Source organism: Mastomys coucha, unplaced genomic scaffold (genome assembly GCF_008632895.1).
Source record: "Mastomys coucha isolate ucsf_1 unplaced genomic scaffold, UCSF_Mcou_1 pScaffold6, whole genome shotgun sequence".
NCBI lineage: Eukaryota > Metazoa > Chordata > Mammalia > Rodentia > Muridae > Mastomys > Mastomys coucha.
Window position 1 is genome coordinate 100,899,080 of NW_022196912.1, and position 18,051 is coordinate 100,917,130.

The 18,051-nt window shown below is 42.7% G+C and overlaps 1 protein-coding gene across 10 annotated transcripts in view; it reads left to right on the forward strand.

Annotated features, from left to right (window-relative positions):
• The window catches only part of Ttll5 (tubulin tyrosine ligase like 5), a 233,455-nt gene that overhangs the window by 18,564 nt on the left and 196,840 nt on the right, over nucleotides 1-18,051 (forward strand). For 8 of the 10 annotated variants that reach the window (XM_031356632.1, XM_031356634.1, XM_031356637.1 and 5 more), the window contains exons 4-7: nucleotides 323-405; nucleotides 1,811-1,917; nucleotides 6,178-6,308; nucleotides 12,509-12,591. In XM_031356632.1, coding sequence (XP_031212492.1) covers nucleotides 323-405; nucleotides 1,811-1,917; nucleotides 6,178-6,308; nucleotides 12,509-12,591 — 404 coding nt within the window. Of the gene's footprint in view, nucleotides 1-320; nucleotides 548-1,810; nucleotides 1,918-6,177; nucleotides 6,309-12,508; nucleotides 12,592-18,051 lie in introns of those variants that run through there. The other 2 variants (XM_031356638.1, XM_031356639.1) reach the window with 2 other exon arrangements.

The window sequence follows — 18,051 nt, forward strand, 5'->3', positions numbered from 1 at the left end:
GGCTTGTCCTGCAAGCCTGAGGTCCCGAGTTCAGTGCCTGGAGCCCTTGGAAGGGAGGAGGAAGGGAAACGGCGGCATAGAGTTGTCCTGTGCCCTCCACACAGGGCTCAGTATGCACATGCCCTTCCCCCATCACAACACACCACTTACAATATGTTTAAAGGAAGGCTTGGCTCCAAGCACCCTCAACTGATTTATAGTAGCTTTAAGGTCAGCATATAATGCTCTTGAAAACACTAAGCAAATGTCCATGTTGCTCTTTAGTTTTGTCTTTGTAATTACATTTTCTGGCTACTAAACTTGATTCTGTGTTTTTCTTTAGAACGTTATCATTTGTCTTATAAGATTGTGAGAACGGACAGTCGCCTGGTGCGAAGCATTCTGACAGCCCATGGATTTCATGAAGTAAGCACATTTTTACGACCTCACCTCTCCTGATCATTTCAAAAGCTGAGATCCTAGCTACCTAACTGACCTTATCCATCCGCAGAGGCAGGCAGCGCTAGGAAGCGCACGGGACCCGTGATTAGAGGCTCTACAGAACTTGGTACTACCAGCAGTCTCTCCGTGTGGTACATGGGAAGCATTTCCACAGGACCCCCGTCTCCCTCTTTTCCTGTGATGTTCTTAGATTTGGGCAGAGTTGCCCATGATGAGTTTCCTGATAAAACAGAACCAGACTAACCGAAACCACAGCAGAGTTGTAGAATGCTGTGGAAACGGTGGCTCATAGAAGCAGAGGCTGCTTTAGAAGGAGAGAGGTGACAGCAGGCTTGGGGACAAAGGTCAGGGATCTCTAGGGTTACCTCAAGACACTGCTGTGGAAGTTATTAGACTCCATTCATTATCCTTGGGCTTTTTTGGTGATAGGATTGTTGAGCTAGCTTAGGTCATAAGTCTCATAGAGAAGAGAGTGGGTGGGTGACTGGCAGGTACTTCAATATCCACAACCAAGTCATTCCCCCGTGGAAACTGGGAACTGAAATGTTGTTATTGATAAGGACAGGCACAGATGCCCTGTAGTCCACTACTACTACTGATCCTACTGCTGCAAGCCTGCTTGCTAGCTGCTTATTCTACGTTGGTATTAATAGGGGACACTTGGAGACCTCATAGTGTTTATGTCTTGTCTTGGTACTTTTCTATCTCTAGCATTTGTCATTGTCCTAGTGTATTGTATGGACAGAATGCATAATTAATAATGAATGGCCAAGTGGATTCTAATGAATGAATAAAGAAAATCAAAGGCTTAAATTTTTTCTTATATTTACTGTTCTAATTTTTAGTTACATGTCTGTGTGTGTGTTTGTGCATGGGACTGACTGTAGATGCTCATAGCAGCCAAGAGGCATCAGCATGTCCTGTAGCTGGAGTTATAGGTGGTTATTGAGCCACCTAGCGGACGTGCTAGGAATTGTTCTTTGCAAGAAGACTACGTACTCCTAACCACTGGGCCATCTCTGCAGATTTGGCTTTAGTTAAGATCTACAAGGACATAAGGAAGGTCTGGGAAAATGGAGTTTGGGGTTCAGTTTTGAGCGTACTTTGATTTAAGTGTGTTAGAGGTCATTGACTTGTTCAGAGTTAATTTGTATTCTTGTTTGGGTTTGAGCTCTCCCTCGCTTTCCCTTCTTTAACCCTCATTATCCTGTTTGCTGTAGTAGTACTCTGCTGCAGTAATAGGCTTGTATAGTAACTGGGCCATGTGAGAGGCCTCTGTAGATGAGAAACCACTGACTCTCTGCCCTTGCTCCTCTGGAGACAGGCTGCTGCTGATTTTATTTGTTTTCCATGTGTCTTTTGTGCCTAGGTTCACCCAAGCAGCACTGACTATAACTTGATGTGGACAGGATCCCACCTAAAGCCCTTCTTACTTCGAACCCTCTCTGAAGCACAAAAGGTTAATCACTTCCCCAGGTAATGCTCCTCCAGATGCTTTGTAAGGTTTAAAGGTAGCTGTCATTGGAATGTGTAGCCAGTGGAGAGACAGTGTTCTTAGGGGGGAAATAGAAGAAGAAACTTTGGAAGTGCCAGAGCCAACACTTGAGACTTCGGTGTTCATATATCCCTTCCAGGTATAGACTCTTCAAGGTCTATGGAGATGTGAAAGTTTTTGTTTGTTTGTTTGTTTTCTGAGACTGGGTTTTTCTGTATAGTCCTGGCTGTCCTGGAACTCACTCTGTAGACCAGGCTAGCCTTGAACTCAGAAATCCACCTGCCTCTGCCTCCCAAGTGCTGGGATTAAAGGCGTGCGCCACCACTGCCCAGCGAGATGTGAAAGTTTTTAAAGAGATAGTTTCTAATTCTTTTTTCCTAAAATTGAGGCTGTTCACAGCCTCCTATGTAGATATGATCTCCCTCTTACCTTTCCTCTGTTACATTTTAATTTCTATTAAATAATGATTCAACTCATGTCTTAATATGGTACATTTTCCTTGGGCATAAAGTATTTCAGAGTTCCAATCGGAATGTGATGGCACATGCTTATAGTCCTACAATTGGGACATAGAAGCAGGATTACATGGTACATGCTTATAGTCCTTACACTTGGGACACACAGCAGGAGGATGAGAAGTTTATGCCAGCCTTGGCTACAGAACAAGTCAGTGCCAGCTTAGATGATACGAGACCCTGTCTCAAACAAACAAAATAAATAAATTAGGATTCCAAAGATACAACAAACAAATTGAGATCAGATTCGAGCTTAACACTTCCTTCTTACATGATGGTGGCTTTCATTTGTTTCAAACAAACTTGAAGGATAACAGTCTGGCTGTCAACTCATAGGTCATTAATTTTAATGACAGATCATTTAGTGTCTGTTTATTTTGGGACAGGGTCTCATGCTGTAGCTCTGTGAGGTAGAACCTTACAATTTCAATTCTTTCAGTCTGAAAATTTGAGCATATTTATAAAAAGTGAGGCGTATTTATACTTTTAAGTCAGGTTTTAAAAAACCCATTTGGGGGTTGGGGGACTCAAGAGATGGCTCAGTGGTTAAGAGCACTGGCTGCTTTTCCAGAGGTCCTGAGTTCAATTCCCAGCAACCACATGGTGGCTCACAACCACCTGTAATGGGATCTTCTGGTATGGCTGAAGACAGATGTAGTGTACTTGTATAAATAAAATAAATACATCTTTTAAAAACCCATTTGGAATAAAGATCATAAATGTGAATTCTAAACACAAACCTGTACAAAGGAGATTTTGATAGTCTTTGCTTAGATAAGAGATTTCTTAGATGGAACAAAGTTTGGTACATAAAAGGATAAAAACACAAGGGACTTCACCAGAATGGAAAGACATAAGAAAGTGAGAAAACAAATCATAGACCGGAGAAGTATTTGTAAACATGTATCTGATTAAGAGTTTGGCTGGGCGGTGGTGGCGCACGCCTTTAATCCCAGCACTTGGGAGGCAGAGGCAGGTGGATCTCTGAGTTCGAGACCAGCCTGATCTACAGAGTGAGTTCCAGGACAGCCAGGGATACACAGAGAAACCCTGTCTCAAAAAAAAAAAAAAGTTTGTATCCAAAGTATATCACAATCTCTGATAACTCAGTAGTTTTAAAAATGAAAAAAAAAATCTAGTGAACACTAATACTAAAGATTTAGTGTATATATATATATATATACATATATATATATTTATATGCATGTATATATATGTATATATGTATTTAGCAAATCAAATTTAGCAAAATAGGGAAAACTTTAAATAGATATGTCAAGGAAAATTTATGTGTGGTCAGTTAAAGATAGTCAACATCATTAGACATTAGCGGAATACACATTAAAACCATATGGTACTGAATATACCTATTAAAGTGGCTTTAAAAGTTAGAGAACACCAAGCGCTTCTGAAATCAGATGCATGGCAACTAGCATGCGACTACATTACTAGTAGAAAGGCAAATGGTTCGGTCACCTTGGATAACTGGAAACTGCCAAGTATCTATTGGTCTTGGTCCCAGTCTCTTGATTTCCATTTCTAGAATCTGTGGCATCACCAGTGTGCCTTTCATATGCTAATGATTTGCATGGTGACTAGCAGGGCCTAGTGGTTTCAGGATGGCCACAGGTACTAGCAAAGTCTTAAGTCCTAGTAAGAGGGTTGGAGTTTCAGTCTGCCACAACCTTCAGGAAGCCGGGCAAGGTTGAAGTTTAAGCATGATCACCAGTGACCAGCAACTTAATCAGTTATACCTACTTAGTGATGCTTTCATTACAACCCCAACCCCAAAGGACTGACTAAGTTGGGAGAGCTAGCTAGCTGAACATGTGGCGGTCCTGGTAGGTGCAGTGACAGAAGGAGGGCAGGCAGCTCTGTATGCCTTCCCCCACATGGCATCCTGAGCATATCTCTTTATCCGTGTTCTTTGCAATATCCTTTACAGTCAACCATTAAGTGTGTTCTGTGACCCACTCAAGCAAAGCATCAAACCCAGAGAGCAGGTCAGAAGCATAGCTACAGCAGTCTGCCACTTGGGACTAGGGTCAGCCTTGGGGACTGAGCCTTGATCGTGAAGGAGCTGATACCATGTCCAGGAAGAAAGTGTCCGAGCTGACTTAGAGGACACCCAGTAGTATCTGCACTGGCATTGCTTTCTGGTGGCAGGAAAGCAATCCCTGACCCCTAGCTGGTATCAAAAATGTTGAATAGGTATATGGAGCTGAGTGGAGACTAGGAAAAGGCTTTGGTATTTCCTTTACATCTCAGAATATGGTGGCAGAAACTGAGCCTGTTTTTCCAGTATTCTCAGAATAACCGCTGGTAGTTCTTATAAAGTTAAGCATATACGTCTGTGGTGATTGTGAAATGTGTCTGTAAATTCTGACACTGCCTTCAAAGGTTGAGCTGAATCTGTTCTTGATTGAAAGCCACACTTAGTAATTTGCTCCTAACAAATGGGATATGATACAAGTGGCAGTGTGTCGTTTTGGAGACTCAGTCATTATAGACATTACAACCTCATTCTTGGATCAGTAGGCCTAGAAGCTAGCAGCAGGACATGAAAGTCTGCAACCCCATGGAAGGGTTTATCTGAGCCTTGTTGGCAGGCTCCATACCTGTGAGTGTCCTGTGAAGCACATGCTCCATCCTGTCAGGCCTGATGATGGCAGTGTAGGCTCACATCTGGACTTAAACCTCATCAGCTGGCTGAGGCAGAACTACCCAGTTCTCTCATCCCACACTGCTGGCCACAGCAACTGTGTGACATCAGAGATGCAAACTACTATTTTAAGCTGCCATTTTTGGGGTTGTTGAATATCTAGCAGTAGATAACTAGTGTAACTAGGTAAACTACATAGCGGACCCACAAAATGGAAAATGAAAATGTTTGCATAAAACTCGATGTTTATATACAAATCTATATGTAAGTGCTTTCAAACAGCTTTATTCATAGTCTCCCCTAAACTGGAAATAATCCAGATGTTCTTCAGCTGATGAATAAACAAACTGTGGCATATCCACACCACAACCTATAACCGAGCACAAAAAAGTAAAATTCTGATGGATACAGCCAATAGAGATAAAGCTGAGATGTTCCATGCTCGGTGGAAAGGACACCCACTGCATGATCCTGCTTATCTATTTGGAAGGAAAAGTAAGCAAGTATTGGTGTCTGGTAGTGATTGAAAGAACTGACCACAAGGGGATTGAGGCTACTGTAGGATGTTAGTATTGTCCTGTATCTTGATTATGGTGGTCATTACCTAATTTTTTTTTTTTTTTGGTTTTTCTAGGCAGGGTTTCTCTGTGTAGCTCTGGCTGTCCTGGAACTCACTCTGTAGACCAGGCTGGTCTCGAACTCAGAAATCTGCCTGCCTCTGCCTCCCAAGTGCTGGGATTAAAGGCGTGCGCTACTACCGCCCAGCTCATTACCTAATTAATACATCAGAATTATACATGAAAAAAGGGGGGTTTTATTCTATATAAGTGGTATCTTTATGAGCAAATCTGACCCCAAAATGCCCATTTGATGAAGATGTTTAATAGGGAGTCTATAATATGTGTCTAGTAAGGAGTATTTGAGTAGCAGTGTGACAGATTTGAGGTAATCTGATGTCTTCAGTAACTGCTTCAGCACTCTGGCTATGAGGGCCTCGCAGTGTGGTAACAGAACAACTTTGTAGGTGTAGCTCAATGAAATAGAACAACTTTCTTGCTTTTCAGGTCTTATGAACTAACCCGCAAGGACCGACTGTACAAAAACATCATTAGGATGCAGCACACTCATGGATTCAAGGCGTTCCACATCCTCCCTCAGACCTTTCTCCTGCCAGCTGAGTATGCGGAATTCTGTAGTAAGTGCTTCACTGAGAATGCTCCAGCATCTGAACTTGAGACATAGTTACTTAGAGACTGCTGATCTTACAGCTAACTGGGGCTTGCCATAGCTTTGAAAAATGTGCTCTACTACTAAGAACAGTTACAGACATAAACTTTAAATTATTTGTATTTGGATGGTGCTCTCCTGTGTTTATTTTTGATAGGATGACAGTAATAATTGATGTAAGAATACAGTGGTGTCACGCAGGCACATGCTGCCTTGGGCATTTTTGCCCCGTTGTTTCTCTGTTGTTGAGAGTCAGTATGTATTGATTCGTTTTGTCCCTGTGCCTGTGAACTGCATGGTTCCTTTTTGGTGCCTTTTTTTCTACTTCACACTTTTACATTCTTGCTGCCTTGACTTTTGGACTGGTGTTCTTTGGGGAACAAGAATTATATGTCTTTTTAAAACTTGTCCTTGCTTGTTTACCTTTTGAGATGGGGTTTCACTATGTATTTCCAGCTGTCCTAGATAGAACTGGCTTTGTAGAGCTGGCTGGCCTCTGCCTCCCAAGTGCTATGACTAAAGGGTGCGACCATGGCCAGCATCCTATGTCTTTTGATGTTAAGAGTTTGGTGATATTAGTCACACTCTTTTTCTCCTTTTGAGTTCATACTAATAAAAAATATATACATAGGCATCTAATAAAAAATACACATGGGCATCCACTGGAGTCTGAATGCTTGCTGAACTGCTGGTAAGTAACTGAAATGGAAACTTAAGGGATCTTTGGAAAGTCAGTTGTGTTGGATGGCGTTTTGCTGGAGCAAACATATGAGGGAATGTTTCCTTGAACCAGACACAGATGAAAGGCTAAGGCAGACTTGAGAAGAAACATTTCAATGAGTCAGAAGAGAGAGGATGTTTTGCTCCAGCAAGCTCATGAAAGGGCACGTGATGAAGGATTCATTGCTAATGACATGCCTGTATTGGTCTGCCTTACATTGCGTAGTTGAGCTGCCTTTGTTGAGACTCCATAGAGAGAAACACACCAAAAAACTTGTGGTGGTGTGCTGCAGTTTTTTGCTGATTGGCAGAGTGATGTCAGCTGAGGCAGGACAGGTGTTGGGGCAAGGCACGTGGAGGACACGTGATGTTTGGAGGGCAGATAATAAAGACTCGGGCAGTGAGGGAGGCTGAGCCAGGCTTGCTTATTAGAGCTAGCTGTGCAATGCTTGCGGGTCTTTAGGCTTTGCTTAGCTGAGAGAGGCACAGCCGTGAACTTCTCCTAGCACCCCTCCTGGTCCCTCTTGCTGACTCAAGCCAGGCTTGGCTGGGTCTGCTAGGTAGCTCCACTGCTGCTAATACTGCTGATGCGGGTTTGCTGTCCTTACTCTACGGAACTTGTCCATGGATTGAGCTGCCTCTGTTGACCTGTAAACTATACTGCCGATTTCCAGACAACACAGATGGCAGTCACTCCAAAGAACTATTTCTAAACAGGTTTACTTACCTCGTATCCTTTCTTTTCCACTACCTCTGGTGGGTGGTAGGCTAGAAGGGAAGTTGAAAGCATTTAAGAATCCTTTAAAAATAAGATTTAATTTTGAAAAAAAATTAAAGTTATAAGTAACAGAAACACGTGGCCGACATCTCATTCTAAAATGAGATTCTTACTTCCTTGGCCTCATTGAACTTAACTTCCCAGGCCTGGGTGAGCAACTGGGTTGTTTCCAGCCCCTCCCCTCAGGTCAGACCCTGACTCAGTAGGTGTGATATTGGAAGAGTTAAGTGTTAATGGCAACCATGATCATGAGACTGGACAAGTGTGAGTAGGTAGGATGCAAGGAAACACAGGATGCCTGAGCTAGATATGAGGAGTGTCAGCCAGCAGGTCCCAGCAAGCCTCCGAAGACTAGAGTTAGAGAGGCTATGGGGATCATGGTAATAGTGTTGGGGGGCCCAGGCTGACCTCTAGTATTCTTGCCTCAGCCTCCTTGGGATTTAGGATTACAGGTGTGAACCACCACTGTCCCATCAGGACTTGTGAGTCGAAGCAAGAATACACCCAGTAAAATACAAGAGGAGTTGTTACAGGGAAGAGGAGTGATCAGTTTGGACATGGTGTACATTTGAGGTGCTGTGGGGAAAGCATTCAGTGATGTTTTGCAGACAGTTGTAAAAGCAACTCTGAGCTTGGTCAGAGATACAGATTCTGGATGTTCCAGATGAAAGTGATGACAAGAGCTACAAGAAGACAAGAGAAGCAGCCTACACGGACATAGCTGGGAGGAAGGAGGGATGCTAGAGAACACAGGACAGAGGGCTCTGAAGAGGCAGTGGCTCATGCATGAGAGGGAGCCTTAGAAAGGAGGCAGGAACGGCTCCCCTGAAAGGAGGGAGGGAAGAAAGCAGTTTGCTAGGCTCATGGGATGAATTCCCAAGCTGCCTAGTGTGGTCTTATGCCAAGAATGAGAGCAAAGTGTGTGTTTGTGTTTCTTAAAAGGACAGAAAGGTCCCTGCAGCACGTTTGACAGGATTGAGCCAGATGTGAAACTTTTCCGAGACACTGAGAAGATGAGCTTTTGTCATCATAAGAAAAAATCTTAAGTTTGTATGTGGAGAGATTCAGTCCAGAAGCCAGTCACTATAGCCAGAGATGTTAAAGCCTGGGGCTCCCCTGAGCTGCTCTGAGTCATAAGTGAGTAGGACTTGGGGTACACAGCACAGACTCTTCCAGGTTCTCAGTGCCCTATTTCCAGTTGAATGTTTAGTAGAACTGTAGGTCTGTGACCCTAGAAAACTCTGCCTAAGGACCTTTTGCTCACTCCAGCCATTTTCTTCTAGCAGATGACTTTAGACAGGAAGAAGGAAATGACAAGGAAGGCTAGGGCAGCAGCAGTATAGACAAGTAGAGCGTCTTCCTGGAACTGTGGTCTGTGGTGTCGCTATGTATGATGAAGGCTGAGAAGTAGTTCTTAGGTGAGAGCAAATTGGTGTTTCATGTAGTTTATTGGAGGAACTCGGATCAGTGCAGATAGTTCTTTCTAAGACCATAATTTTATAAGATATCTTAGAAATGAGACAGAATTCCTCATTTTGAAGAACACTATCTAATGGTCTCTTCACACCTGAGAAGCAGACAGTTCCCCTGCTCCTCTTCAGTGCTCTTTCCAATGTACCAAACACACTGCTGCAGGACCTGGAAGGTGGTGGGAAGGCTGTCAGATGGTCTATAATGTCCTTATCCAAGCACACCACTCTGACTGTGCCCTGCCTTTGCCTCTGATTTTTCCTGCTTCTTGCTCACTTTTTAAAAAATACTTGCAAAAGAAATAGGTCTTTGTTTCGAAATACCACAAATCAGTGTAAAAATGCCAGCATGGAAGATGAATCCTGATGTTGGGACTCATAGGACATGCCAGGAATTAAGCACCAGAATTAGAATTCAGTTTATTTTTAGTTAAAAATAAAAGTATTCGTTGCAGTGTTGGGGATTGAACACAGGATCCCATGCATGCTAAGGAAGTGTATGGCCACTGAGCTTCTTCCTGAGCCCAAAACAGGAGCTCACCAAGCAGGGCTGACTGACCAGCACGCTAGTGGCGGATGCTACATCTAGGTACACATGCCTTTCTCTGAAAGTGAGAGTTTTCAGCAGCGTCTGTGGAGGATGCTGTCTCCAGACTGCTTTGGTTGTCTTCTTAGACATTTTATACATTCCTCCTACTTCGTAAGTCTTAGTGTTTGTAGGAGCTTGTTTAATGTCTGTCTGTCTGTCTGCTGGACTCCTCTGTGAGGGAGAAGACTGTCTTACTGCTGCGTGTCCACCTCTAGAGACTACTGGGCAGGTTAGAAACATAACAGGTTTTGAATGAATGAATGCGTGGAGCTAGAAAACTTATTTTCTTTTATATTAATAGCTTCTTGTCTTAGCTGCTCTTCTGTTGCTGCAATAAAATCATTTGCAAAAGCAACTTAAGGGAGAAAAGGTTATTCTATCTTATACTTCAGAGGGATACAGCACATCATGTTGGGGAAACTGGTAGGCAAGGAAGGCACTGTGTTAGGAGTAGGAGACTGGCTGGTCACACTGCATCTATTAGTAGAAAGTAGGGCTGGGCTATACAGCCTCAAGGCCCACCCCCAGTGACCCACATCCTTCAGGAGGCTCCACCTCATTAAGGTTTCTAGGACTTTTTCTATCGGTGCCACCAGCTGGGGACCAGGTATTCTCACTGAGCCTGTGTGGGACATGTCCCATTCAAAGCACACCATGCCCACTCTCATTGCTTCCTCAGAAATCTGCTGGAGATCATAAAAGAATGACATATTTTATGTTCAGTGGCCTCATTTCTCTTAGATTTAAAGTTTTCTTAGGTGGAACTATACACCTTTTTTCTATGGCACTATTTTAATGTGATCTAAATTAAACATTCTTTGAAAGGGTAATTTATTTCCATGGTGTAAAGCTAAATAAGACAGTTATGAGGGAAGAAGACCCTTTGTTCTCTTAGCTCTCTCCTCAGGACTCACCACAGCTTGCTACTAGTTCTTTTGCATGTCTTTCTGAAGAGATTCTTGGCAGTTCCTGGCAGACAGCCTGAATGTGTGTGGGACGGAGTCTCGCACACTAGCTATTGCTCCATGCTTTCTCCTTTTCATTCAGTCCTCTACCTGTTTGCAGACATCCCTGTGAGCTAAGGATGCTTTTTATATTTTTCTTTTTCTTTTTTTTTTTTTTTAGATTTATTTATTTATTTTTGGTATATGAGTCCTCTATCTGCATGTACACCTGCATGCCAGAAGAAGGCATCAGATCACATTGTAGATGGTTGTGAGTCACCATGTATGTGGTTGCTGGGAATTGAACTCAGGACCTCTGGAAGTGCTCTTAAGTGCCAGTGCTCTTAACTGCTGAGCCACCTCTCCAGCCTGCTTTTTACATTTTCCAGTGATTGAAGTCAAGATGACTGTAAATTTGTGGTGTGTGGAAATGACATGAAATGCAGAGCATAAATGAGGCTTTGTGGGAACACGGCCACTGCCCTGTGTTTGTATATTATCTGTTTTCAAGCTCCAGTGACAGAGTTGAGCTCTTACAACAGAGCTTGCTCTTCTTATAAAACTAATATCGATCACGGCCTGGCTTTTCATAATTTATTTGAAAACTGCAACTCCTCATATATATATGGTAGAGTAGGTTTAATTAATCTTTCCTTTTTTTAGCACAGCATGGGATAGCTTCATATATATGTACAATGTGTGATTTTTTTCCCCATGTATAAGAGGTTTAATTGAGAGGGAGAGAGGGGGCAGTAGCAGAAAGAGAAGAGAGAGAGAGAGAGAGCACAATGTAGGATTTTAAAAGATTTATTTTTAAATTGTGTGTATGTGTGTGTGTGTGTGTTGAGAGAGTGGGGGAGGGAATATTGTAGGTGCTTGACAGATTCCCTGGAGTAGGCGTTACACGAGGTTGTGCTACCCAACATGGATGCTGGGAACCAGCTGGATCCTCTGTGCTTAGCTAGTGTTCTTAGTGAGCCATGTTTCTAGCCCCTTATCCTTCGAAACTGTTTCAGGTTCATCAGAAGAGGCCAGGGCTGACTAGGGTTACCACTGTTCCTGTGATTGCATTCAGCAAATCCAGGTCCTCTGCTTCCCCCAAGACTGTGCACAAGCCCCAGGGAGGCTCAGGGAGACTCAGGCTCAGTTCCAAAGAGCCTTAAAAACAGAGCTGAAGCTGGGAAATGCACAGACTGCTTCTACTAAAGCACTGCCTGCTTTATAAGCTCTGAAGAATTATTCAAAGGAAGTAACTCTATTTGGAGATGTAGTAAAAACCTCAGTTGTCTCTGTCTACTGGCAATCCTTCAGTTAACAAAGGTGATGTTCAGGTTCCCAAAGGTTGTTTTTGGTAATTGACTAATATTCAGATTGTTCTTCTTGTGTAAGAAAGGGGAAACAGTGGAAGGTAATTGTTCAAGGGAAGTGCTATCCTCCTCCTCTCCTTCCTCCCTCCTCTTTGGCTTCTTCCTGCTTCATTTCCCTTTTTAAGGCCAGTTTAAAAACAGGTGATTTTAACTGTTGTTCTCCAGCTGGAGATGTGGGGTTCTTTAGGTTCCTAAGAGATTGTTGCAGTTTAAGATAACAAACTCATGTTCCTTCTTTTCTTTGTTTGTTTGTTTGTTTGTTTGTTTCTCTACTCTCTTTATCTCCCAATATTTTGAGCAGATTCATATTCAAAGGACCGAGGACCTTGGATAGTAAAACCAGTGGCCTCTTCTAGGGGGCGGGGCGTCTACTTGATCAACAATGTAAGTATGAGGACTGCAGGCCTGGCACTGATTTGAGTAGGTATTTCCTTCTGCTCAGAGGCCAGCAGTGAGTGGAGGCCAGCTGTGTGCTGTCCTTCCGTTGGCCACTCTGCTGGCAGCAGCCTCCTCCCTCTCTGGGACACACTTATTCCATGGTCAAAGCAGCACTTGCTGGATGGGTTTTGGGGAAGGCTTTTGTAGCTGAACAAAAGAGGTGTCTTTTCTGGTTTCAGCTCCCAGCTCTGAGCTGTCACTCATCAGGCTTTAAGTAGAAGACATTTTTTGCCACTGTTTCTTCCTTCTCTCCTGCCCTTCCCTCCCCCTCTTCCTCTCCCTCCCCCTTCTTTCTCCTAGAAGCTGCTTATGCCTTGATTCTTGACAAAATCCCTGTTAAATGTTTTTTAAAAATTAATACAGATAGGGGCATGGCTGAGTGCTAAGAAGCCATGCACAAGACTCAGGATTCAGGCCTCAGAACCACAATAATAATAGTAAATAATAATGATGATGATGATCAGGCCTCAGAACCACAATAATAATAATAGTAAATAATAATGATGATGATGATGATGATGATGATGATAATAATGATACAAAGTAAATAAAATAAAATGTCAATTCCAGTCTCATTGGATTTCCCATAACATGGTTATTTTATATTTCTTGTTTTCTCAAATTCTTAATTGTATTTGGTAATTCCCCATTTTACATTTATTATACCCATATTACTTCTACTTGCCCTTCCTTCCATAGTCCGTTTCTTACATTTAATTAGTTTTTGTTGTCAGACTTTAGAGTTATATAATATTACTGGTTTTTAATAACTGTGATTTAGTTTTTCCTCCTTTATAAGTTTATTAAAAATTTAAGCTTAGTAGAAATAGACTACAGCATTAGGATTGTGAAATTTAACCAGTATGTAAGTCTAGACTTGGTTTTCTTCCTTCTAGACATTTGGTGGGCACCGTTTAATCTATTTTTCCTTTACTCTGGGAAAAATATCCTCATTTTATCTCTGTTTATATTTTCTTTTTGTGTGTGTGTGTGTATTTGTGTGTGGTGTATGCATATATTTGTATGTCATGTGTGTGGGTGCCTGAGTGTGTGTGTGTGTGTGTGTGTGTGTGTGTGTGTGTGTATGCGTACCTATTTGAGGCCCAAGATTGATATCTGACATCTTTGCTTGCTCTTCTACCATATTCTCTGAGGCAGGGTCTTTTAGTCACATTCAGAGCTTGCTGGTATTCATTGCTCTGAGGAGTCCCAATCGCCACTTTCTAGGGCTGGACTACTTTCAGCCTGGCTACCAGCTTAGACCTTTGCAGTGGCCTCCTTGGCAATCTTAGTTACCTGGTATTTGGGGCTGGGGCTCTCTCTGCTCTGTTTGTCTTTGTTTTAAAAACCCTGATCTTATCTGCTCCCTGTCTTTGAAGATTTACTTAGACTTTTGATCTATTCTGGCTCCTTTGTTATTATTTCATTCTTTTGAAAATATCCTGTCTTTCCAGTGAGCTCTGGAAGGGAATGCTGGGATAGATACATCATGTGTGTGTGTGTGGTCAGTACTCCATCTTAAATTCCCCAGTTATTTTTTTCACGTTGTGCAGAAATGAACTTTCTAAAGTCTTTTACTTTGGAAAGTCCTTAGATTCAGTCTGGATCCAAAACTGTACAGTAAACAAATTATGGCCAAGCCTTTCTTACTGGGAAAAGGATAGACTCTGAATCTGGCAGAGCAACTATTGTAGCATCAGGCCCCAGTCACAAATCCTGTTACCTGGAGCCCCTTAACCCTGGATTCCATGTGCCTTGGCTCTGTCTTGTCCTCCGTCTGACTCTCTCTGGCTCTTTGCCAGGAGCACAGTGTTGTCTGACTTGCATGGACGGTGCTAGTTTGGGTTTGGGGTTAGCTGCCAAATGGAATTGCTATTGAGAGTCAGCTATGGTTCAAGTTTGCTTTTTATTTCCTTAGACATGAGTCAAAGAGAATAGGATCTATTCCCAGCACGTGTGGGGCTTTTTTTTTCCCCCCTTTTGGAATGATCTTTTGCCCTAGTGATTTGTTCTTTTAAAGCTAGCATCATAAAGAATAGAAAAGTTACGCTTTCCTTAATGGAGCTGGGAACCTCTTGCTCCGACTCTTTGCTGAGGCTGAGGCTCATAAAGGGAATGACTCGTCTTTAGGGAATGTAGGTTTGGCAGCCTATGTAAGAGTCTCTTTCTCCCTCCCACATCTCCATGGGCTCAGTCCCTTGGGACCCCCTGCATAGATCAAAGAACTTGACTACACCTTTGCCAGCTCCCCTCCCCACTGGTGAGGCTTTGGAATGAATCTGATTCTTTTAGGTATTTAGTGGAGGTGCCAGACAGAAGCCTGGGAAGATGCCAGCATGCACAAGGGGCAGCACATGATTCTAATGGGAACATATTCCCATTTCACCCAGAAACTGGAATTTTATCGCCTTTTACCCAGCCCTACAAACTGCACTGTTAATCCTCTTTTCTCTCCTTAACCATCCCTTCTTTTCCATACCTGGATCCTTTCCCTGGAATATGTGACCCATTAGCCAACTAGATGAAGTAACTCTTTCCAAGGCTGCTGCCTGCTTTTCTTTCAGGGTTGAGGGGGAGGGAGAGAGAGAACACTAAGACAGAGGGTCTGTGCAGAACTTGTAGGTGTTGGGGAGGGACTGTGGCAGGGGGCTGGACATAGATGTGAGGTTCAAATGAAAACTTCATTCCCTATCTTTTCACAAGCATAAGGAGACCCATTAGTAAAACTGCTCTGTAGTGGTCAGAACCTACTGGAAAATATCCACAAAAGCAGCTTTTTTTTTTTTTTTTTAAACCATGAAAGAAACGGAAAAAATGCAAGAAAAGTGGGGCTTTTGTGCAGTCTTGAGGAGAGCATTGTGAACCCCTGCAGAGGGAGGCTTCTTAGTGGGCTGGTTGACGGGCTCCTAATGATGTGCTCTTATCTAGAGATGCAGGTAAAGGAACAGAGCTCTTAACTCCAGCTTCTTCAGTAACCTGACTAAATGCCACTTTCCCAACTTAACGATATTCACATTGAGGTGGGGGAAGACCTGGTGTTTTCTGATTAAGGTATGGATTTTACTATTGAGGTCTAATTCAGTCACCCTGTGCCATTTGTTATCCATGGTTCTATTAATATACATCCTGAGATTGTGAAGTTCAAAAGACTGTTGGGTCACACTCTTTGTCCCTCTCGTTGTGAATAGAATCCACATTCTCTTGCTTTTATTTCTTTGCATGTTTTTACTGCATGTTCTCTGTGTTTCTTACTGTTTGACAGTTATTTAAGAAGTGCTGGCTGTGTGCACTGAAAGCCTCTTGAGAAACTGTAATGTTTTGTATCTCCTAACTCTTCCGTGTCTGCACTGTAGTTGAGTGCATTGCTCTGGCATGTGGCATGTGGCAGTGAATGATGTTGAGTTGTGGAATGCAGAAGTCACAACCACATAGATCCTGTTGAGTGTGCAGCAACAGCAATAACAACTGATATTTCTTTTTGAGACATTTTTGAGAGGATTTCACTTTGTAGCCCTCCTGCCTGACCTAGAACTCACCATATAGAGCCAGAACTCAAAGAAATTCACCTGCCTCAGCCTTTTGAGTGCTGGGACTAAAGGTGTCCACTCTTAATACCAGCACCAACTGAAACTTCTTGAGCATTTAACCTGCACCTTCCATTTGAATCCAGATAGAACCAGCTAATAAGATTACTCTTCATAAGAACTCCAAGAATCTACTCTAGTTAGCCTCATAATTGCTGTCATTGCCATTTACAGTTGGGAGCCCCTTGCCCTTCTGGGTTGACTGTTTTCTTAATAAGTGGTAGAGCCATGATTGTAGCTGAGGTTCAGCTGGTTCCAGGGAATCCACTCTTAACCATAAGACTTTTCTACCCTACAGTAACTTAGCAAGTACCCCAGGATCTTAAGATCTAGTTAGGAAAATAAGTATATGCCCAGTTTCCATAGCAATTCTGATTGCTGCATTAGCCTTCTTTTACTTTGAGTGGAAATTCTACCTTGAAATGGAAATACTTTTTTTTTTTTTTGAGACAGGGTTTCTGTGTAGCCCTGGCTGTCCTGGAACTCACTCTGTAGGCCAGGCTGTCCTCGAACTCAGAAATCCCCCTGCCTCTGCCTCCCAATGCTGGGATTAAAGGTGTGTGCCACCACTGCCTGGCTGGAAGTACTTTTAAATTAGTTAACTGAGGATTAGTGAATAGGAAATACTCTTAAGGATATCAAAAACTTTTACTACTTGGGCTTTAATATGTAATACTAGGAACCATTTTCAAATATTCCTTTAGTTTGTGAGCAGTTGGTTTTTCTAATGCAGATAGGAATGAGAGATAAAGACAACTGAGCAAGTATTAAAATCTTTGAACAGAAGTTTATGTCATGCATAATTCAGTGGCTAGATTTTTAGGGACTAGAAGAGAAGTAGGGATAGGCAGTAGCTATGTCATGGAGTGAAGCCCTACCAGCACAGGACAGCTGGGTACCAGTCATGTACTGTTGTAGTCCATAGGTGTTTTTCAGATGGAACCTACAGCTGTTGCTCAGGTGTAGCCATCGGTGCTGCATGGCTATGATTGACTTCATGTCTGGAACACAGCCTGAAGCTTTACTGCTTTTCTAGAGATTTCATGCATTCTTACCTACTGGATGGCTGGCAATGGAGATAGTACTTGTCATAGACTTATCAAGGAGTATAAGGGCATCAGGAAGTAGGATGATGATTGAATTCGTTAGGGATGATTGAATATTGATGCCGTTGTGTTCATGGGATACAGAGAGATGCTTTAAAAGCTGTGGTCTGACTTTGAGATGACAGCAGTGGTATTTGGGCTAGAAAATGTCTTGTTTCAGACTTTTGGATTTGGGGGACAGTTATTTTGTGCTAGAATTTAGGGAGCTCTATGAAAGTGCTTGAGAAAAAAAAAAGAAAGTGCTTGAGAGTGAGACCTCTGAGACACTGCCAGACTCAGTGCTGCACGCTACAGTGCTTACAGCTCTGGCAGAGCAGGTCCTCACCACTCATCTGTAGAATGCGGATGGTCGGTATATCTGCCCCTGGGACCTGGTGGGGATAAAATAATACCTGGGACATGCTTAGAACAGCTCTTGGCACATGGTAAATGCTTAGTACCTCTATTAAGTTGTAATTATTTCTGCAAATGTTGCTAGTCACTTCCAAAAAGCTACTAGCTACTCTAGTCTCATAATTGCTGTCCTTGCCGTTTACAGTTAGGAGCCCCTTGCTCTTCTGGGTTGACTTGAAGCTGATCTTTCTGTCTAGTCACACATGCACTTGTTCTGTTTAAGGTTTCTTTATCTTACTGCTTTCTCTGTGTGGAGTCTGCAATAATTGCCTGCTTCCCACCATATTCCATCTTGATTCCCTTGCCAATTCAAATCGCTCTGC